Source organism: Erpetoichthys calabaricus, chromosome 5 (genome assembly GCF_900747795.2).
Source record: "Erpetoichthys calabaricus chromosome 5, fErpCal1.3, whole genome shotgun sequence".
Taxonomy (NCBI): Eukaryota; Metazoa; Chordata; class Cladistia; order Polypteriformes; family Polypteridae; genus Erpetoichthys; species Erpetoichthys calabaricus.
This window is the reverse complement of record NC_041398.2, coordinates 25,135,718-25,159,813: the sequence shown is the minus strand read 5'-3', so window position 1 is coordinate 25,159,813 and position 24,096 is coordinate 25,135,718. Positions and strand designations below refer to the sequence as shown.

Genomic DNA, 24,096 nt, shown 5'->3' with positions numbered 1-24,096 from the left:
CAGCTACTACCGCTACCTTCTCCAGTACTTTTACCAAATATGATTGCTACCACAATTGCTACTGCAAATATTTCCACTACCATTACAGCTTCTTTAACTAACAATACTATTACCATTACTACTACTAACTAGTACTACCAGTGCTATTATCAATTGTGTTACTATCACCAGTTCCACTACTGTTACCATTACCATTGCTGCTGCTACTTCTACTGCAGCTACTGTTAAAAGGCGCTATATAGGCGCCCGACCCAACACAGACTGGACAAGGAGGCACACATAAAATAAATAAACTATTTATTTTTTCTTCGCCTGTGGGCACACATCTTCCCTGTGTCCCACAGGCAGTACACAGTCCCAAGCACAGCAAATAAACACCAACAAAAAGCAAAGCACTGTTTTCTTCTTACTCCAGCACTCCTCCCAGGCAACCTCGTCCTCCTCCTCCCAATTCTGTCTCTCGGAGTAGTGGCTACTGGTCCCTTTTATAGTTCACCCAGAAGTGCTCCAGGTGGTTGATTGCTTAGTTCTGGCTGCACTTCCAGGTGTGGTGAATACACTGCCCATACTGGCTCAGGAGTCCCAGTTGCAGCACCCCCAGGTGGTACCTGCGGGACCCAACAAGGCTGCACCCAACTCCAATTCCTATGGAGCCCTGCGGGAAACCGAGGCACCATTCCAACCCAGGGGGATGGCCATCTAGCGTCCAGGGGGAGGTATTGCACAGTCCATGGCTGCTCCCCCTGAGCATATAACAAAGGGGTGTCCCGGTCGGTTATGGACCCTGGCCGTTCACCACACTACTAACACTGCAGGTACTACAACTATCAACATAACTACAACTGCTGTTACCATTATCGCTACTAATACCACTATCACCATTACAGGTACTATTACTATTATTACTACTACTACTATCACTACTGTCGCAACTACTTTTACTTATTCTACTACTAAGCAGGTTCTCTTCATCCAACACATCTAACAATTGTCCTGTTTTAGGCACCTATCAGCCCATTAAAGGTGAAGTAGAGAGTGACCCCTACAGCAGTTTAAAATGGGAACGGGCCAAAAATGACGTCCCAGCAAAAGAAGGTGAGATCTTTGAGATAAAATATCCTAGTGCCATTCTACTTAACACAGTCCTCACTGGCATCTATTTTTTTTCGTTACCCTCTTTCAGGAGCTTCAGAGCATCCTTCAAATTCAAAAATGAAAGCCTGCCTTCTGAAGTTTCTGTTGTTCCTTTGTGGTTCACTATTGGCTTCCATTGTCTTGTTGGCCATTTACAGTAAGAATCTTTAATTTGGCCTTGATGCAGATGGGTTTGCGAGGTAGCCTCCTGAGTATTTTACTGATGTGCTGCTTTTTACCGTATCCACTTCAAATATCTCTACATAGTGTAATTTGTCATAGAATAATTAAAAATGACTCATTATGACAGATCTTGTGTTAATGATAAGGCTCAAAATCTGACTGATTTGGTGAGCTGTCCTTTATAAAGGAGAGCTGAAGACGTTAGTAGAGACCCCAAGATGAGTCTAAGCTGTTGAAAATGGCAGCAGAGTGGTCTCAAAGTAGATTAGTGGATTACATAAAAGTCAACAATGAGCCAAGGTGATTTTAAAGAAAATATAAGTCAAGCCAAAATAAAATCCAAAAATCTTAATCAACAAAATCAAAAAGGCCAAGCAAAACTGTGTTTCTAAATAAATTTAATAGCTCACTTTTGCTAAAATTGGTTTGTGAATCCAGAAGTTTGGGATCGCTGCGGAAAACATCTTAAATAGGCAGAGAGTAATAACGCAATATCACTCATGACATAACTGGCAACAAGCATAGCATCCATAAACAACATGACTGCCACCATGCAGAAGCAGTCATAAAATGATGCCTTAATGATGTCACCGCAAAAATACATTACAAAACAGGGTTGCTATCATAAGCTAGTGATGATGTCATCAATATAATGATAAAATATTGTGATAAGCTGCCCGGACACAGACAGACGGACACCATATTCAAGTCCACCACACGTTTATTGTACATTATATTTACAATGTCCAAGTGCACCAACCCAGTGCCAAAGCACCAATCTCCCCCAAAGTCCAGGCTCTCACTCTCTCTGCCTGCTCGTCAGGGCGCCTCCTCTCTCCTGCCTCCAAAACCTTTACCACTCATCACCCGACTCCAGTCCTTCTTTGCAGGGAGGCGGCCCCTTTTATAAGTGCCCGGATGGGCTCCAGGTGATCCCCGACACTCCCTAGACACTCCTTTGTGTGGCGGAAGTGCCGGCTGTGTTCCCGGAAGCCCTCCGGGTGTTCCCAAACTTCTTCCCCCCAGTACTTCCTGGTGTGGCGGAAGTGTTGGGGTTCCGGGTCCTTCAGGCATGGGGGCACCCCTTGGTGGAGACCACAGGCCCCTACAGGGTTGGGCTTCCAAGCCCTGCACCCGTGGTCCTTAAAGGAACCAGGGCGGCCGCCCCCTCGTGGTCCGAAGAAGGAATGAGCCCTCCTCCTGTCCTCCTGGGCGTCCCGGCTGGGCACCACCCCCAGCCGCATGCCACAATATTAACATTAGGAAAAATCTACTCAACCCAAAAATGAAAATTGAATCTGAATCTGGAGGGTCAAAAAACCCTAAATCACAACACAGGCAAGATCAAAGTCACAGGAGATAAGCAGCTTAGGGATGTCCCACTTCATTACTGCACAAGAGTGGACATACAGTATTTGTGTAGTCTTTAGTATGGGGCCCAGGCTGGGAAGGCTTATTTAGAGACAGCAGGAATCCTCCATGAGCATCATTCTTTTTTACAGTATGTGTCTGGAACGTGTTTTACACTTACATTTTGGTTTGTAATGTATTTTTATTCTGAACAATTTAAAAAGTGAACAAAACCACAACAGACTTTCACACAATGGTGAACATTAAACTGGGAACTAACATCTTTGTGACTTCCACTTTTGCAGAATGTAATGCATTTGCCATGTTCTTGCTGTCATGAGTCACTCTTTACATCTTAAAGTAACTTTCACAGTATGCACCATTAAAAATTAGCTTACAAGGAAAACAAGGTGTATCAATATATCGACTACTGAGTGTATTCATAGGTCAGTCTGATGATAATGACACATCATTCTTGGAGTTAACCATAATGCAATGTCTCACTTCCCTCAGATTTGAATCCCTCCAAGGACAAAGGTGCTGTTGATGAAATGAGACAGAACTATTCTATCGCTGAGCAACAACTGATACAGCTGAGAATGCAATATGACTCTTTAAACAGAGAGCATAGCAACCTATCAGAGTACCAGAAAACTCTGCAGATGAACCTTACCAGCCTGCAGTCCCTCTATTCCAACCTGTCTGCAAATCACACTAAACTGCTGTCCCATTATTCCGCACTGACCCAGGAGAATGCTGACTTTTTTGCAGAATTTGAAAAGCTGAATAAACGATGTCCAATATTAAATCCATCTTCTCAAAGTAAGTGAATTCCAGTCCCTTCTCCCCGTTTGGTCATGAGATTACCTGTAGTTCATATTTGTATCTACATATTGATAGCAGCTTCACACCAGTTGGTTGAATTTCGGTTACTATAAGTGTCAGTTCTCAAGATGACTTAAATGATCCAAACTATAGAAATGAACTCATCTAATCAAAGGAATGGCACATAACTGTAATGGTAATTTGGGTGCACTTTAAGATATTCAAAGCTTCTTGATGTTGGGTGGTTTGTGGTGAAAACTTCCTGAATGACAGAAATACAGGCAGAGAACAGAAAGGAATGAACATGAGTGAGATGTGACCACTGAATACCTTTTTGCCTTTGTCTGTCAGCGGGCCAAAATGAAACATTACAAAAGGTCAAGTTTCACTTTGTTTTTCTTCTTATAATGGTGGAAGTTTAATAATTTTGTATTGTTGTTTTTGGAAATCTGTCTGTCTTAAGTATAACCTCCCTTAGCTTGTGTTTTGCAGTGGAAACGTCTTAGAAATATACAAATAATCCATCCATCTATTTCCAACCCACTTATCACTTTCCATTCCACTTGTGAGGAAGGCGGGAGTTCTAATTTTAAAACGTAGCATGCTTACATCAAATATTTAGGGTAACATAACATCCTAAACCCACTTAAGAATCAGGGTCAATAAGGGTCAAAGCCTATCCTGCGAGTAGTGGACAGAAAGGAGGAGACACTCCTGCACTGGGCAATAGTTCATTGCAAGGTCCAAGCAAATAGACACGCACACCCATACTCACATTATGCCAAATTAGAATTGCCAGTTTATCTAACATTCATATCTTTGGAAGAACCCATGAAGATGCACAAACAATGTAAAAAAACTACACACAGACAATGAAAGGATACAGGATATAAACTTGGTCTCTTGGAGCCGTCAGATGGCAACACTGACATATTTGCCAATGCCAAAACGTAAATCAATTTGTAATATCCTAAAATTTAATAAAATACAAGGGGTGACCAAAATGGTTTGAGCCAGACTTATTAATATAAACACCAGTGAAATCAGACAAGTTTTATTTTTCAACATAATCTGCATGATCAATAATCCACATGTCCTTTCATAGACTGGCCCCCCATCCAGGATTCTATCTTACATTGGACGCCACATCAGATAATTATCAGATAGGTGGTCTTTATTTTACATTGATAGATTCAAGGCCATAAGTCTTGAATAAACGTATGAGTTATCAAATAAAGAGTTTATGTCCCTCCTCCCAAATCCATTCTCTCTACATCATACATGGCTATATTTGAAGCAATAATCAATATTACTAACCGAAGGTTGTAAACCGGATATGGACACAGGGCGCATCGAAGCACACGCACACTGCCGCACTGCAACGAGCCCAAAACGCGGCGGCTTCCCAGAGTCAGTAGGTGGTGCCCAAATAACACAACGTAATGCGCCGTGGCGCCCGCCCCACAGTCAAACGCAGCAGTTTCCCAAAACGCAGCAGCTTCCCAGAGTCAGTACGTGGCGCCCAAATAACACAACCTGTGAGCTACACTTGCTCTAATCCACTGTGCCAGTAATATAGATCACATAACGGTCACAGACTCTAACCCAGCAGCTTCCCAGACTCAGTGGCTGGCACACAAACACCACAACCTGTAAACTGAACTTGTCTGTGCTCCACTCTGCCAGCAGTCGGTGTCAGCAAAGGCAACGGAATCACGTCTCCACAAAACGAGACCGCTTTACTACAGATATGCTTATGTAGTTAAATGACATTTCCCCAGATGGACCCACCCTCCATGATATGTCATCCATCCAGATATCGGACGGAACAGAAACTGATTGCCATTCTTGGATTTCCGATTCGCTAGCGAATCGCGGGCTTACTTGTCAAAGCAGAATGCATTACATTTTTGACCAGAGAAATGATTAATTACTTTGTAGCTATTATTCCAGGACTGGATATTCAAAGGGAGCATTTCATGTGGCTTCAGTTCATGAGACCACAAACTGAGCTTGATTAGTTACTCTCATGAAATGCTTTGCTTATCTACACAATAAATAACCAATCTAACCTTGGCAACTGAAAATATACAGTATATGTTTTGTCTTAAAATTTCAACTCCAGCATAGCAGCAGACTGGGTAATAGCAATTTCAAAAGAAATCCAAATTCAGTAGGATTCATCAGTGTAAAACAAAGATTACATACTGTAGGTAAAATTAAAAGCCCATAAAGTACAATTCATAAATGATTCATACTGATAAGCTTAATAAAATTCCACACTAAGCCGTTGTTATAGGCTTTGGTCTTTTGAAACTAAATTTGATTATTTAGGTTTTGTTATAAAGTTCAAGAAGCATTTCTACGACACTTAAATTAAAGAAAATATTCTCTTTCTTGAACAAACACCTGAGTGTAGGTGACATAATGTCTTAATCTTTGGCATAGCGCATTCCACAGAGGAATCTGTTTAAATTAGGAAACAGGTTGTAGTCATAGTGCGCCTGGTCTGGAGCATGGTGTGGTTTGGACTTCTCTTTAAATTCACAGTTTCACAGGGCAGATTTTGGAACCTTTGTGATGTGAATGGGGGCATTCCTGTGAAGCACAAAGTAGAATGGTTTATGGATTTCATTGATGCTTCTCCCTGAATAATGGCTGCAAACATCAAACAATATTAGTGGAATATTGAGCAGTTGTGTGGATTTGTTGAGGTATTCAGTCAATATGGAAGAAATCCTCAGAATCATATAGAACTGTGCATATGATCAATACTGCAGTGTGTTGGTCTGAAATTTCTTTGCTGTTAGAGAATTCCCCTCAGTCTATTGTTGTCTCTGTTCTTAGGATTCTGAGTCATCGTTGAGTAACAAGTGTTGCCCGCAGTTATGAAACGGTTCTTAAATTTCTTGCAATGTAAATTAATTTGCTCAAGATTCTCCATGCAATGACCTTAATCATATTTAACTGCTCAGGTACAAATGTAGTCAACTGACCCATCAACAATCCCTCTTCATTGTAGTTTTTTTGGCTGTCCTCCATGGGCAAGCAGAAGCCTGTTTACATGGTTTGATTGCTGAGTCTTCTTCCCTCAGGGCTTGAGGGTGTGTGATGCTGAGGATTACATGCTGGGCTGCTTCTTGTTTCGTAGCATTACTGCTGGAGTAGGTTCCCAATTTATTCCAGTCCTAACATAAGTTAAGAAATACAGAAAATGGATGGATGGTTTGTTCTCAAACTTCACTGGCCAATCAAACGTGCTTAAGCTGTCTGATTATTAATGCATTGTTTTACTAATAATTTACAGTTAGGATAACAGATTGTTTTCCATGACAATGAGAGGTCACAAGTAATGCATTTTGATTAGTTTGAAAGTTTTTAATTATTTATTACTTGTATATTTTCTTCCAAATAAATATAGCAAGTTAATATGGTTTCAAACTGCTATCTAACAACTCCAGGAAGCAGCAATCAAAATCTGGCCTGATCATTGTGTGTAGTCTGCATAATGTCGTAGTGTCCGTCTGTATATTCCAGTTTCTATCCAAAGATGTGGAAATTACATTAAATGATGACCCTGAACTGCTCTGTTTGAGTCTGTGTGTCTCTATGAGACTGCCTGTGATAAGCTAACATCTTGCCTTTTCTTGTCAGGCTGCAAGGATAGATAGACTCCCACTCCCTTTAACCCTGAATTGGAAAATGCAGGTGCAAGGAAGATGGATGGAGAGACTGGCTTGTGGTTTAAAGTACATGTCTAGGAGATGAAATGTGGCTCAACATTTAATGTCATATCTTCTCTTCAGCTACTCTTGCTCTCTTCATTTGTTCTTTTTTCACAGGCAGGACTTGTTATGTTTGTCCACAGAACTGGCTGTTCTTCAACTCAAAGTGTTACTTGTTCTCCAGTGATAAGCTGACCTGGAGAGGTGGCCATGATGGCTGTAAAGCAGAGGGGGCACACCTGGTGATCATAGAGAGTGAGGAGGAGCAGGTATGTCCTTTGTGTCTACTTGGATTCACACAGTGTGGTTAGAAAAACGCAGTACTTGAATGTTTGCAATTCAGTGATAAAGAAGGGCAGGTTAAAGCACAAGCATTAAGCCAAATAAAGTTCTATCTATCTATCTATCTATCTATCTATCTATCTATCTATCTATCTATCTATCTATCTATCTATCTATCTATCTATCTATCTATCTATCTATCTATCTATCTATCTATCTATCTATCTATCTATCTATCTATCTATCTATCTATCTATCTATCAAGGGGTTCAAAGGTAAAAAAAAATGTCTTTTTATTCTGCCATCTCAGGCTATTACAGATTTTCTTTTTTCAACAATATCTTCCAAATGATTTATAGCATATTAGTAAATCTCATTCTTTCTCTTTTTGTCTTCCATTTTATTCCCAATATTTTATTACAACACGATACAACTTATTTTTGTATAGAGCTCTTTGCTGAGTGCAGGGGCAGAGCACTGTGAACAAATTCTCAGGTACAAATATAGATTATATTAATAACTAAAGAATTAGGACATATAAAGATACAGATTTGTTAAAACACACAGAAATCAAAGTATGAACTGATTAAAACATATGGATAGCAACAACATTTGTCCATTAATTTGTTCTTCACGATGAGCACACAGGTCTAAATTGGACCAAGTTAGATGATGAGCTGCTGGTTCATTTGTCATTTACATTTCATTGTTAATTGGCAGCTGAATAAGAAAATAAGAAGCAATTAAAACATAGAATCTAGCTATTTAAGACTTAAAGAAGAAGTTAAGCATTGGGAATCTGAAGAAGTGATTTAAATAAAATGAAGCATACAAAATGTTACTTCAGCAAGAACCATTGGTATCTAAATATGAAACTGAGTTTGAACAAAAACCTGACGCCACAACTTGGGTCCCTGTAGTCCTGGGCCAGTGAGAGCTCCTCTGTGTCACAGACAAGGAAGGATTTCTGTACACAGCAGTTTCATTCTGAAGTTCACTTTAATAACTGTGTGACTCTCTAATTCTGAAATTGTAATAACTGTACGGTGCCTACCACTCTGAGGAACAAACCCTCTACATAAATGGTAAAAATGTAATACACTCCCATTGTTACTTTTGTCTATGTTTATTGTTCTTCATTTACTAAGTTCACATATGTTTATGTAATGGGCTAGAATTCAGTATTCTAAAGAAAATGACATTTCGGTGTGTTGCTTAGTGTAATGGGCTATAAACCAGTGTTTAAAAGAAAAGGCAGAATTTCTGGAAGATTCTGCTGCAGGTTGTTGCTGATGGCTATCTACAGGACATAAATATTTACCTGTCTTGCTAAAGAGTCACCTGCTTTGAATAGTCAGACTGCTTTGATTTAGTATCTCATCTACACACAATGTGGGGATACAGAACTGTCTGCTTCCTTGGAAAATTAACGAGTTCTGGTTACATTGGTTTCTAATCAAGTACTCAAAGTAAATGTGTTTACACTTTTTTGTTATGCAGAGGAAATTGGCTGGCACCATTGTTGAAGCAGAGAGAATAAAGCGACTCAACCCACTGAGTAAACATAGATCATTCACTGTAAATTCAGTAGAGGCAAAAGACGATACACAGGCTGGTCAGACTAAAGTGAGTCAGGCAAATGATAGGATGCAAATGGACAGTGCAGCTGTTAAGCAGTTAACAGCTCAAGTGTCTGAACTAGCAAAGAAATTTGAAACGATTGTGAAACTTAACAATAATGATAATCTGACAGCTATCCGTGCACCTCACGCTCAAAGTACAACTATTGAGCAGCTAACAGCTCAAGTATCTGTGCTAGAAAGAAATTTTGAAAAGATTGTGAAGCAATTAATAGCTTGAGTGTCAGAACTAGCAGAAAAGTTTGAAAACATTGTGAAATATACTGATACCAATAGTTGGAGAGCCGTTCATGCACTTCCACAACTGGACTCTCAGGTATCAAGTCTTAGTCCCAAACAAAGATGCAGAGGATGTGTCCAGCAGGGAAAAGAATTGTGCCCCCACTGTTTCCACTGTGGTCAGATGGGACACAGAGCAGTTGGCTGTACCAAGAGGCGGGAATCGGGAAACAGGAGTAACAGGTCCTCTCAGACTGAAGAACCCACAACGCGACACACCTGTCCAAGAACCGTCAATGACTTACCTATTGAAAGAGACACTAAATCGAACACAGTGAAAAGGAAAATGCAAAGACCAGCAAGAACAAATAGTGAGACACCAGACTCAGCGTCTGATCACTCCAATGAGGAAGCAGAAACCTCATATAGCCCCCGTGGCTTGCCATGCTTTCCTGCACATGTCAGATCTGAGGTAATAGAATCTGAGTCACGCTCCAGGATCAGAGCCAAGGCCCAGGAGTTCTACCCTGAACCACGAGAATCAAGACAACCTGACAGAAATCCTTCGCATGGAACATCAAGCAAACAAGGACTGGAAATGGAGACCAGTGTTGCTGAACCCCAGGTGCGGAACATTGATGACGCAGTGGAACCCACAGATGGTCAAGAAGATCTAGCAACAGAACACCAGAGTGACAGAGAAGGGGACACTTTAAGAAGATTGGCTCGCACTGTCAGACCCAGAGAAGTATTCACATACCACAGACTGGGGCAGCCATCATACCAGCCTTGGAATACTGGTGTCCATGCAGTTATACAGAATCCTATGTATCTGTTACCAAGCCACACAATAGTGTATCCAGCATACCCAGGATTTGATTATTACCTAAGGCCATTGGGTGAGACACAATAGAAACTGAACCAAAGGCCGAGCCTTTGGAGCATGATGTCAGGAAACATCTTAAAAAAAGTAGGGGAGAGTGTAATGGGCTAGAATTCAGTATTCGAAAGAAAATGACATTTCTGTGTGTTGCTTAGTTTAATGGGCTATAAACCAGTGTTTTAAAGAAAAGGCAGAATTTCTGGGAAATTCTGCTGCAGGTTATTGCTGATGGCTATCTACAGGACATACATATTTACCTGTCTTGCTAGAGTCACCTGCTTTGAATAGTCAGACTGTTTTGATTTAGTATCTCATCTACATATAATGTGGGGATACAGAACTGTCTGCTTCGTTGGAAAATTAACGAGTTCTGGGGACATTGGTTTCTAATCCATCCATCCATCCATACATCCATCCATCCTCTTCCGCTTATCCGAAGTCGGGTCGCGGGGGCAGCAGCTTGAGCAGAGATGCCCAGACTTCCCTCTCCCCGGCCACTTCTTCTAGCTCTTCCGGGAGAATTCCGAGGCGTTCCCAGGCCAGCCTGGAGACATAGTCCCTCCAGGGTGTCCTGGGTCTTCCCCGGGGCCTCCTCCTGGTTGGACGTGCCCGGAACACCTCACCAGGGAGGTGTCCAGGAGGCATCCTGATCAGATGCCTGAGCCACCTCATCTGACTCCTCTCGATGCGGAGGAGCAGCGGCTCTACTCTGAGCCCCTCCCGGATGACTGAGCTTTTCACCCTATCTTTAAGGGAGAGCCCAGACACCCTGTGGAGGAAACTCATTTCAGCCGCTTGTATTCGTGATCTTGTTCTTTCGGTCACTACCGAAAGATTTCTATGGTTTCTAAAGAAGTACTCAAAGTAAATGTGTTTACACTATTTGCTATGCAGAGGAAATTGGCTTGCACCATTGTTTTCACTGATTGCCATGTTGACCTATGCAGAAATTAAAGCATATATATATTTCTGGGAAAAGAAGAATAAAAAAAAGAAGGAGAACAGAGAAGTATGTTCTGAGACTTGGGACTGCTGCCTGTTTCTTTCATGCTTTTCACCATATCGCTGTGGCTACACCCTGTAGCAACAGTGGCTTGTACCTGGCCCAGGTTCCCCTAGACCAGGGGTGTCAAATCCAAAACACACTTTAGGTCGCGGACCGAACAGGATAAACATTTATTAAACACACTAAAACTAAACTTTTAAAACTTTAAAACTTTTTTTGGCAATAAGTTTGTTTATGTTTGGTGTGAGGTTCTGTGTTGTGGAGATTCTCAGGATGGACTGCAGGTGCTCATCAGTGAGACGACTCCTGTGTGCTGTTTTGTTAGTCTTCATCACTGAGAAGAGCTTCTCACACAGATATGTGCTACCAAACATGCACAAGGTTCGAGCCGCATGTAGATGGAGCTGGAGCATTTCTGCGGGAATGGAGTGAATAAACTGTGCGGGCCCTGCAGTATCGTACTTTGCCTTCAGTGTGCCATTACACTGCAGCTCAATCAGCTCCATCTGAATCTGCACAGGTGCAGTTTCCACATCGACGGCAAATGGGTTTCGAAGCAACTCAAAATTCTTTTTTTGTTCTTCAAAGTCACCAAAGCGCCGTGCGAACTCAGTGCGTAGTGTGCTCAGTTTATCAGCAAAGTGCGTATTTGGGAACACCGTTGTGCCGACTTGGTTCAACATTACTTGGCAACAGGGGAAGTGGGGCAAGTTGCACTGGTGCATTTGTGTCTCCCATAAAAGCAGCTTCACTTGAAATGCCTTCACTGCGTCATACATGTCAGTGATCATGTGGCCATGTCCCTGGAGCTGGAGGTTTCAGGCGTTGAGATGAGCTGTTATATGAGCCAGAAATGCCAACTCGCATTTCCACTTTTCATCCCTAAAATTGGTGGAGTCTTTTCCTTTACTGTCCATGAACTGACAGATTTCATTGCTGAGCTCGAAAACTCTGTTGAGAACTTTTCCCCGACTTAGCCAACGCACCTCTGTATGATAAGGAATGTCAGCAAACTCTGAATCTATCTCCCACATAAAGGACTGAAATTGCCGGTGATTTAAACCTTTAGCTCGGATAAAGTTTACAGTTTGTGTTACAGTGCTCATTACATTGTCCATCTTCAGGACTTTGCCACATAGTGCTTCCTGGTGTATGATGCAGTGATATGCCGTTAACTCACCAGTACAGTTCTCCTCCTGCATCTTTACTCGCATCCTTCCCACTAGTTCACTTTTTTTACTACACATAGATGGTGCTCCATTAGTTGTAAGTGCAATAAGTTTGTCCCAGGGCAGTTTCATATCGGTTATACTTTGACATACATTTGCAAAAATGTCTTTTCCAGTCGTTGTCCCGTGCATCGAGTTAATGTCCATTATTTCCTCTGTAACGCGCAAATTGGAGTCCACTCCACGGATGAAGATGGCCAGCTGTGCAGTATCAGTCATGTCAGTACTTTCATCCACAGCAAGAGAGTATGCAATAAAGTCTTTGCTTCTTTCACTCAACTGTGTTCTTATATCAGTGGCCATCTCACAAACTCGATCAGCAATCGTATTTCTACTCAGGCTTACATTTGCCAGCATCTGCTTTTTGTCTGGACATAAGACATCAAACACCTTGCTCATGCAGCTCTTCAGAAATTCTCCCTTGGTAAATGGCCTGGCTGATTTGGCGATCTCCTCTGCCACGATAAAACTTGCTTTCACAGCAGCTTCACTTTGTGATTTTGCACGGGTAAAAAACGTCTGCTGAAGTGTCAGATTCTTCTTTAACTCTTCTGCTTTCTGTATCTTCTAGTTTGCATTCAGGTCTTTCAGGTTATCCTGATGTTTTGTCTCATAGTGCTGTCTTAGATTAAATTCTTTAATTACAGCCACATTAGCTCCACAAATGAGACACACGGGTTTACCGGCAATGTCAGTAAACATATACTCAGCCTCCCATCGGTTTTTAAAAGCTCTGTTTTCAGAATCAACTTTTCTCTTCGGCATTGTGAGGGCTAGCTTCGCAATAACTTGTAGCATCATAAGCTAGACTTGATTAACGCGGGAAGTGTTTGGCAAGGCAGCTGAAGCGCTGCATTATGGGATCTGTAGTTTATTGTGTTACCAGCGCTTCATATCACTGGGCCATTAATAACAATAATATATAAAATGATCTCGCAGGCCGGATATAATTACATGTCGGGCCGGATGTGGCCCGCGGGCCTTGAGTTTGACACATGCCCTAGACCATGAGGCCAGTAACATTTACTTAATTGGATTTTGATTACTGAACTCAATTTATATATATTTATTTGAATATATAGGTGTACAGGATTGCAATTTTATTATCTACTTTAAATATATGACTTTATTATTACTGTTTATATTAAATCCTTGCTTATACTGATTATTATTAATTAGACTTTCTGAAAAGGCTGCACAAAATCAAGCAACAGGGCAATCAAAATATAATGCTGTGTTATCGGCACAGACAACTGCGCATAGCCTAAAAGCTGGAAAAAATGTCAGGATTCTCTCAGATGAAACATTATTTTATATGCCCAGTAGTGCAGAAATTAATTCACACACATCATGAGAGAAGTGAGCTCATTAAAGAAGACGCTGATGCCAAATAAAAGACCAAGATGGGTGAGCATGAGATAAGATGGACATGTCATCGTGGAAAGTGATAGCGCTAAATTAAAGAATTTAAACAGAAACGCCTGTCAAGTCCCTTCGTTTGGAAATAGCAATGTTACAAATTACCCATAGGAATATATGAAAAGTGTTACTTGGCTTCCATGAAACTTACATGAAATGACAATAAAAATAAATCCAGACCATCTTTTCTGTATGTGTAATTTTGTTCCGCAAGGTCTGCTTATTCAAACATATTCTTTTTTTAGACATTTTTATTAAATGAGTTGAGTAAACAAAGACTGAAGAAGCCCTACTGGATTGGACTGAACGACTACGTTACTGAAGGTCAATTTGTCTGGGTGGACAACAAACGTCTGGACCCAAGCAAAAGGTACAGGCATAAAGCAAACCCTCTGTATGTGTAAGTTTTAGAGATGCAGTCCCCACGGTGGGACAAATCAAATAGCATTCAGTTAAATTGTGGCCACAATAAAAACAGCACAAAAAACTGAAGTAAAAAACAGCTACTGTAACTTCATTCTATTTAAGCAGACATCTGGCTCAAATTTAATAATCAATGGAAAAAAACAGAGAGAAAGTGAAGGTGAGAGGAAACCGTGGACTCAACCGAGTGCTGTTCTTATTTTCCAAATCCAATGTTCTGGTTGTGTCTTTTTAAGGACTGCGAAACAGAAGAATATGGCTGTTTGCTTTTGCTTTGGGTCACTTGTAGATCACATGTCTTAATTGCCACACTTTGCAATGTTTTCACTTTTGCTCCTTCTAATTCTCTTACCTTTTTCTCCTTGCTATGAATTTTGTTCTTTTCAGTTCTTTGATTCTTTTTCCTCATCTTTTTCTGCTTTCTTATTATCTACTCATAAAACTCCCACATTCTTTCTGGTTTACTTTCCTTATTTACCTTCATGATTCCTTTGTGCCCTCAAAAAAAAAAAAAAATTTCAGTTTATTTAAAGTTCATTTTGGATGTGTATTTGGTAGATTTGGTAGTCAACAGAAGTTCTGATGGCTTGTCTTTTCTTTCAGCTTCTGGGGTGTGAATTGGGATGGATCGATGGAGCCAGATAACTGGGAAAATCAAGAAGACTGTGTGCAAATACAGACTGGTGGCTGGTATGATGCCGCCTGTTCACAGAAAAACAACGTTATCTGTGAAAGAGCAGCAGAAGGAATTGCACTGTGACCTTTAAGTGATAAATCACACAGAATCTATAGCATCACTGGGAAACTCTAGATTGGCCATAAAAGAGACCATTCACTCAGAGGCGCTGATTCATTTTGCAGTTTCTCTGAGTTCACACCCAGGTCACTGAGATATTTAATAAAGTGCACCTGCTGTCATTGTCACCTGGTCACAAAGTCACCCTTATCTCATTTCCTTGAGTCTATTGAATGACACTTTTAACATACTTGATATTTCAATGATATGTGAAGAAAAATGCATGTTGAAAGGTAAAATTCATTTTAGACAATAATTCTCAGGACTGTGTAATCAAATGTATCCTCATAGGCGGCATAAAATGTTAATGGAGGTCAGAACATTGTTATGGACATATGATGGAGGTAAGCATCCAGAAAAGGACCAAAAATTTGAAGTAGCAGGAGAAGAGAAAATAAAATTTAAATCAAAAACAAAACTGCAATTCAAAAATCATAAATCAAAAAATATTATCTCTAGTCTAATGGCCTTTCCCTGACTTACAGGAAAACAAAGTAAAAATGTCTTTAACCCAAAGCTAGGATGTCATCTTAGGAAATTATACTATAATTTGATGGTTCAGAAAGCAGAACAGAAAATGGCATTGATAGAATAGCAATAAAAATTTATAAATAACCACAAAAACGAATGTAAGTAGTAATAAAATGATTCAGAGTGCATGCAAGGAGCCATTAAACGCACAGGGCATTTGTAGAAAAAGCTTTTCTTTGTGAGTAGACTGATGACATTGTCATGAAGGCTGTGTGTGTGAGGGGCAAAAGCTACATGGAGATTTCTGGCAAAACGACAACATGGATTAAATTGATCTTAGCATTTTAAAATTACTACAATCTATTCACTTTATATTCACATTTTTTACAATTCTATATTTTTACCAATAAGGTATTTAATAAACATAATGTTTGTAATACTTTAGATTGGGTACTGCCTTTAATGCTTCTGTTTATCACATAATATCATGTAATAAGATTTTAACAAAGGCCACTCATAAACTATCACTGTGCAGTGTGGAATATCAAGGACTTGTGATATGCTGGTGACCTGACTTGTGAATATGAGAGCCTTGTACTGAAGTATGTAATAATGAAAGAAAATAATATTACCACCTGCATAACCCACGAAAATGAATTTTTTTTTAGTAAACTCAAAATTTCTTGTTGTTAGACTAAAGAAGGTGGACTTCAGGGAAATTCTCTCTGTGGGATCTCCTGACTTGGTTGAGATGTACTGACAGGCTAAAAGGGCTGCTAAAAAAGTGGTAGTGGAAGCAAAGGCTTGAGGAAGCCACTGTGAAAGACTGTCAGATGGCCTTGAGACTGCTTTGGCAACTGTACAAATCCTCAGAAGGGAAAGGGGTGTCCTTGCCCAGACTGTGTTAAGCAGGGATGGCAAGGTGCTGACCTCTTCTGGGGAAATTGTGGAGTCATGGAAGGAATGCTGGATAGAACTCCACGACTTAGTAGACATGCTGTCCTACCAGGAGGCAGCATTGGACATGGCCAAAGGCGGCATCCCATCACTGTTGCTGAATTCACTATGGTGGTCCAAGGTCTCCATGGTGAAAAAGCTGCTGGGTTGGATTTAAAGCTGACCGTAGATGTTGAAAGCCCTGGACATGGCAGAGTTAGCATGGTTAACATGTCTATTCAATGACTCATAAAAGTTTGGTAAGGCACCCTTGGAACGACTGGTCTGTTTAAGAAGACTGACCAGAGGGTGTGTTCCAAGTACAGAGGGATCACATTTCTTAGCCCCTCACATCAGGCATATACAACAGTGCTAAAGAGAAGATTTCATCTGATGATTGTGCCAAATACACAGAAGGAACAATGTGGATTCCATGCTGGCAATGGCATGTTAGACCAGCTGTTCTGTCTGGAGTAGTTGCTTTAGGGTGCGTGGAAGTGTGATAACCTTGTGCTTTTTTTAGACTTGGAAAAATCATATGACCGTGTTCCTTGGCATGTGTTAGAACATTAGAAAATTTAGACATGAGCAGGCCATTCAGCCCAATAAATCTTGCCATTCCAATCCTGTCTTGTTGTGTGAGGTGCTGCAGGAATATTGAGAAACTGGGGAGCTCTTGCATTCTGTTCATTCCATATATAAATGCAGTGAGAACTGTGTCCAAATCGTACTTAGTGTTAAGTCAAATCTGTTCAATGTGGGTGTTGGCCTCCATCAAGACTCTGTTTTATCACTACTCCTATTTGTGGATTTCATGGACAGGATAGGGAACCTCAGGGATTTGGGAGAGCCTCAGAGTTCACTTGACCACTTGAGGTAGTTTAGGCATGTTGTAAGGTTGCCCTCCAGGCATCCCTTGATAGAGCTTCTTCAGGCATGTCCCACTGGGTGGAGACCCTGTTGAAGACCCAGAAAATGCTGAAGGCTTAGGAATGCTCGAGAATTCCTTAAGAAGAGTTGTGATCTGTAGCTAGGGACTGTGAAGTCTGCAATGAATTGCACACTGACCATTAATACAGCTTTTTTTTTTTTTTGCTACACAGTAAAATTAGGGGAAAATATTACAATTAGATTGATTTCAAAGAAATACCTTCTACAACTTGCAAGGACATTTCACAAAAAGATTAATATAAAAATTAATATAAAAAGCTTTTTGTTTCCAGTTGTAGCAACCAGTTACATCTGATGCCTTATGTAATCATCTCTGTCCCCTTCAGCACACTGAAATACAATGAACACCATCAAAGAACATATTTTTGCTTTATCTGGTAATACAGAGGGTGTTCTTTGTTACTACTCTTCTGCTTTCTGACTACAATATGGAAAGCAAAAATAAATCTTCTTAATCCATCTAGCTAAAGTTAAACAAACAAGAACTTCTTCTCTTTGTAATTTTTATCTGAATACTGCACACGGTGGCGCAGTGGGTAGCGCTGCTGCCTCGCAGTTGGGAGATCTGGGGACCTGGGTTCGCTTCCCAGGTCCTCCCTGTGTGGAGTTTGCATGTTCTCCCTGTGTCTGCGTGGATTTCCTCCGGGTGCTCCGGTTTCCTCCCACGGTCCAAAGACATGCAGGTTAGGTGGATTGGCGATTCTAAATTGGCCCTAGTGTGTGCTTGGTGTGTGTGTGTGTGTCCTGCAGTGGGTTGGCACCCTGCCTGGGATTGGTTTGTGCCCTGTGTTGGCTGGGATTGGCTCCAGCAGACCCCCGTGACCCTGGGTTTGGATTCAGCGGGTTGGAAAATGGATGGATGGATGGATACTGCACAAGCTGGAAATCAATTATTGCTCAAATTTTGACGCTTGGCCCTACGCAGTCTTTGAGATGTTCATAACTCCCTAAACCCTAAAGTGGACAGGCCTGAGCTCCCACAAAGTCATGGCAGAAATTACACCATCAGGTTGCGCAAACACAGCTCTTCCTGGCTGGCCACATTTCAGATGCCTAAGTTCTACAAATGTTTCTCCAAGCTGCACAATATCTAATATATGAATGATGGGAAAATAGCAAACAATAAAATCACTGTGTGGTTCAGCATGCTACGTAAATGATTGAGGACAATATGTGGCAGATACTTTATTAAAATTACGTTAACACATTAGACACATTGACATTGTGGTTCAGTTAGACTCACCTTACTGGTGTTTTCACCCAACCCATATGGAAAATTAGCTGCCGAAACTATTTCCTCATAGCATGATAGAATCCATGGTGCATTTGTTTCTGAAAACCATTTTTTTGCAACAATTGAAATGTTTTTTTTCAAACATACACATTCTTCATTAAGGCACATGGAGTAACATTGCCGTCTCCCAGAATTTAACTGACATGTATATTTGACCCCACATTAATTTTGCATGTTCTCATTATGTTTATATGGGTTTTCTCAAGAAAAGTTGTAATCAGTGACCGCGTTTTTTTCCCCCCGATCTTGCCCAGTCTACATATTTTTGTGCATGGTGGTGTTTCTTTTGAACTCCAGGACATGCAGAGGAAAGAATAATACAGAGAGGTCAGTTCTGTGCTATATACAATCATCCATCCATCCATTATCCAACCCACTGAATCTGAACACAGGGGTCTGCTGGAGCCAATCCCAGCCAACACAGGGCACAAGGCAGGAATCAATCCTGGGCAGGGTGCCAACCCACCACAGGACACACACAAACACGGGCCAATTTAGAATCACCAATCCACCTAACCTGCATGTCTTTGGACTGTGGGAGGAAAGTGGAGCGCCCAGAGGAAACCCACGCAGACATGGTGAGAACATGCAAACTTCACGCAGGGAGGACCCGGGAAGCGAACCCAGGTCCCCCAACTGCGAGGCAGCAGCGCAACCCACCGCGCCACCCTACAATCATCAAATTCAAATGTTAACAGTCCCCACACACCCAAGGACGGTCCTTCCTTCATTTACGACATGTGTACGTGTTGCAATGTACAGACTTCTCTCTATGCTGTGGTTCCTATTACACTGAAGGGGCATCTGACACTGACTCAGTTTGCTTTGCTATTGGAAGAAGCGATCTTGAGAACAGAAGCTTGTCGATGTCGCATCCTATTTTTCTTTTTCCATCACCTTTTCTTGTAAGAAGCAACGATGAAGTTCCTCTGCAAGGTGAGCCAAGAACACCCTTCTTTTCTCAGTGGACCCCATGCATGCTTTGCACAGTACATGTGTGTTGATCGCCACCAGCCTGTTGTAGAACACAGAAACTGGCAACCTGTGTGTTCCTGTTCGCACTGAATAAGCTTACGCCTTCTGGTGCATGATGCCAACACAGCACCAGAGAAACATGAAAAACGTTTCTGTTTTAGCAATGTGTTTATATAGATTGTTGTAGACACTGAACACACATGAAATGGATGTGTTCCAAATAACAATATATTATTTGCCCTATACAGCTTGAAGGTATCTCACTCCCAGATAATCAAGGCTTGAGCTGGAAGAGGTTTTAACCCTTTCTGTGGCTGTGGGGGGATGTGAAAGCAGGCTGCTTGCCACTTGTGTTGATCGACACATTTGAAAGACAAAAGATGCTGAAGGAAAAGTGCAAAGGGATTTTAGGTGGGCCGGAATTACAAGTTTTTTTTGTAGGCGTTGGTAATTCTAGTGTTAAAACAGGGACAAGACCCAATGCATCTTCTTAAAATCTGGTGTCTCCTCAGCTTATCCCAACCATGAGGATACACCCGCAAACAGATGCAGTCATCAACTTATCCTAGGTTCAGAGTTCTACTGCAAGTCTGTTGGTGTCTGTTGGACTCCCTGCCAAACCCCACTCACGTCTCCCTTAGCCAGTCCGTCGGTGTCAACAGGGTGACTCCCATTTCTCTGTTTCGTTTTAAGAAGCGCCCCTTCTCCAAACCTGCACTCTAGTACAGGCCTGCCGCTCGCTTCCCTGGGGCATACTCCCGACTACCTGCATCAACTCTTCATAACATGGGCTCTCCCAGTCCTACCGCTTTATCCTTCCTTAACCTCCAATCTGTCGTTTTCTGTGCTCTCTGTTTTGTTTTTGTTTTGATCCGATTCTCTTTGTTTTTTTCCTTTCTATTGTGCAGGCTCCTTTAATATTGTCTGATGGGGTGCAGGTGCTGTACTCCACTGACTCTGAGATGTGAATGAGGCACCTGACTGATCTGCTTGTATTTGCATGTGAATGTGTGATCAGCCAAGCAGCCTGATCAACCCTGGAGCAGAACAAGCATATGCACACAAACATCCGTTCAGAGCCTACACGCCCCAGGACCCGCTTATTTATTTAAAACATTGCTTCGCACGGACCTCTTACCACAAGGTTTTATAAGTGGATGGGCTGGTTGACTTAACCAATTTGGAGGCTATAATGGATGGCATTAGCTCTCTGGAAATGTGTTCTTTTATATTGCGGCATTTTAATTAACCTGAATTATAAATTAAAAAGGTAATACCCCACCCAGCATGCAGTGGCGGTTACAAGCTTACACGACAAGTTAATATAATTCTAGCTCTTTATTGACGGTTTAACGTGGCATTACAAACAGGAAGCTTATGGTGGACATATCGGGTCTGTGGGTCGCCCAACCTATAACGGCCTGCCATCTATCGTTGCCACGCTGAAAGGATTTTAGCCGGACAGCAGAAATAATCTTCTGCCCGGCCTCGGACGGAAGACATACTCTTCCGCCCGGAAGCTTCAAAGTGTTGGCCGTAGGTGTCCATTCTTATATTGGGTTGCTCCATGTGCAGGCTCTTGGCTCCGATCCAAACAAGGACATGAAGGATTCCAGCGCCACCTTAAAAAAATACAGGAATAGCACAATGCCTACATACAGTTTTCATTTTTCCTACAAGGAAAGAAGATGGTGTACTGACATAAGACAAAAATATACTAGTCTGTCTTTAGGCTGACTATCCAATTCTCCAGCTGTCTGTGGCCCCTCTAGTCCTGTGCTTGGCTCAGCAATTCTAAATTCTGCTGCTGAGCCCCCTGTCTGTATGAATGAGTCCATAACAGTGGGCACAGAGAACAGTGACATTAACATTAATAATACATAGTATAACAGATGGACAATGTAATGGGAGAAACTGCCTAACCAGAATAGCTAGTGCTTTCCATCCTAGTCGGGGCACTTGGGCCATAATGAATGGACTGGGACAGATTATTCCATATAACAGGAAGTGGCAGTGTTACTCTGGTATGGTCACAGTTTGGGCACCCCCAGGGTTTCATCGGAACCTGTGGTCTGGAAGGGTAACCCTGTTGTAGTCACTGGATGCTATCAGAGGGGAGCTGCCAAAAAAGGGTTTCTCTACTTTGGGGAACATCTACCTGACCCGGAACTGCTCCCTATGGTCTTTGCCCTGGCACCAGAACTACTCCAAGGTCTTATATAAAAAAGCTGGCACTCTGCCTTACAGAAAAGAGTCAGAGTCCAGAGGCAGAGGTCAAAAGGAGAAATGTAAGGACAGGAACTTTTAGAATTGTTGGTTGTGTTATTTTGGCCATTGACCCCCTGTCAAGGTACTGTTAATAAAAAAACACCATCTTTTTGAACGTGGGACTGTGTTTGGTCAAGCTGTGTCAGGTGTTTGTGACTTTGGGGCACCCCTAATTGTCGCATTCTTAACAATCGTCCTGTTTCAATCAAAAAGAGGCAGAATGCTAATTAACATAAATATACACAACATTTTTATAAAGTACATTTGTTTGCAATTAAAGTGATGACATCTGAAGGAGTAGTAATGAAGTGGTGTGATACAAGTTACATGCTATATAAGTGATCAAGAACAACAAAAACACCAATAAATATGTAGGTGTAAGAAGCATAACAAAATTATTATGGGTTTATATCATTGTAAGGTCATTATCGTTATGTGTACAGATCACAGCTCCTCCAATCTACCTCACTCCCCAAGTTTGTAATCTGTTGTTTTTATAGCTTTGGACATCCATTATATATGATATATTTTATCCAAATATTTTTAAACACATTTTAAAATGTCAGTGCTGTAATGTCAGTAACCACTTTATTTGTGAAACTGAGTCTCATGTTTGGAGACTGTACAGCTTACGTTGTCTTTGCCCTCTGCCTTCTAAAGCACCTAGTAGAATAGGATGAAGTATACATTGCTCACCTTCAGTGTTACTTTATTTTTAAGACTAAATTATTTTTCCTTTATGTTTATAAGGAGGGGTTAGGTAACATTCTTATGATTTTCTTTTATTTAGAAGTAAAACGTGGCCAAGAATAGAAATGAAGGATGGAAGGAAACTTTTTAAAAGGAAAATAGCAACATAATGCCAAAATGTACAAACTGATAGACATGGACAATTACACAGGGAATCATCAGCAAAGAAATGTATCACAAGTACTTAGAGTACTTGGTCTTGATTCATGTTTTTATTTCAATTAAATTTACCTTCAAAACAAGATCATATAAAACGTAATAAACCAAATTCATAGATGACCAACCAGTGAAGCAACCTGATGTGTTCAAAAGTGTTGACATTACCAAAAATTCTATCACATTTTATCATTCAATGCAAGTATGAATAAAACGTTTTGAAATGATGAGAACTGATGTGCAAACATCACCATTTTAACAGATTAGAATATTAGAACAATCTAATATTCGCCATTCCTATCCACTTAATTCTTTCTGAGAAAACATCAAGTCTGGTTTTCAAAGTCCCTAAAGTGCTACTGTCTACTACGCTACTTGGTGACTAATTCCATATGCCTGTGGTTCTCTGTGTAAAGAAAATCTTCATAATGTTCGTGTGAAATTTACCCTTAACAATTTTGTAACTGCATCCCCATGCTCTTGATGAACTCATTTTAACATAACAGTCTCAATCCACTGTAATCATTTCCTTCATAATTTGAAACACTTCATATTCTTTTGCATAAACTGAAAAGGCTCAGTTCATTAAATATTTCCTCATAACTCATCCTCTGTAGCAATGGAATCAGCCAAGTCGCTTTTCTCTGGACTTTTTCCAGTACTGGTGTTTCCTTTTTGTAGCCTGTAGACCAAAATTGAACACAGTACTTCAGATGAAGCCTCACCATCACCAGTGCCTGATAAAGCTTAAGCATAACCTCTTTGGGCTTGTACTCTACACATTATGCTATATAACCTAACTTTCTGTTAGCCTTCTTAATGGCTTCTGAATGCTGTCTGGCAGTTGATAGTGTCGCATTCATTATGACTCCTAAATCCTTCTCATAAGGTATACTTTCGATTTTCAAACATCCCATTGCATATTCAAACCTAATATTTTTACTTCCTACGTGTAATATTTTACGTTGACTTACATTAAATTTAATCTGCCACAAATTTGCCCAAGCCTGAATGCTGTTTTCATATTATCTGCTAATCCACCTATCTTAGCATCATTTGTAGACTTAACCAGCTTGTTACTTATATTCCTATCCAAATCATTTTTATATATTAAAAATAGGAATGGCCATAGCACTGACCACTGTAGGACAGCACTCTTATGATCAGCCAATTCTGATTTG

General features: G+C 40.9%; 1 protein-coding gene across 10 annotated transcripts in view; it reads left to right on the top strand.

Annotated features, from left to right (window-relative positions):
• LOC114651551 (low affinity immunoglobulin epsilon Fc receptor-like) overlaps positions 1–24,096 on the top strand; it is a 139,167-nt gene that overhangs the window by 26,110 nt on the left and 88,961 nt on the right. For 6 of the 10 annotated variants that reach the window (XR_007934894.1, XM_051927592.1, XM_051927587.1 and 3 more), the window contains exons 4-6: positions 1,003–1,095; positions 1,184–1,291; positions 3,181–3,489. Coding sequence is in view for 9 of the 10 variants with exons in the window: in XM_051927592.1 (XP_051783552.1) it covers positions 1,003–1,095; positions 1,184–1,291; positions 3,181–3,489 (510 nt within the window). In the remaining variant the exon portion in view is untranslated. Of the gene's footprint in view, positions 1–1,002; positions 1,096–1,183; positions 1,292–3,180; positions 3,490–7,334; positions 7,487–14,140; positions 14,266–14,921; positions 15,986–24,096 lie in introns of those variants that run through there. The other 4 variants (XM_051927593.1, XM_051927590.1, XM_028801352.2 and 1 more) reach the window with 3 other exon arrangements.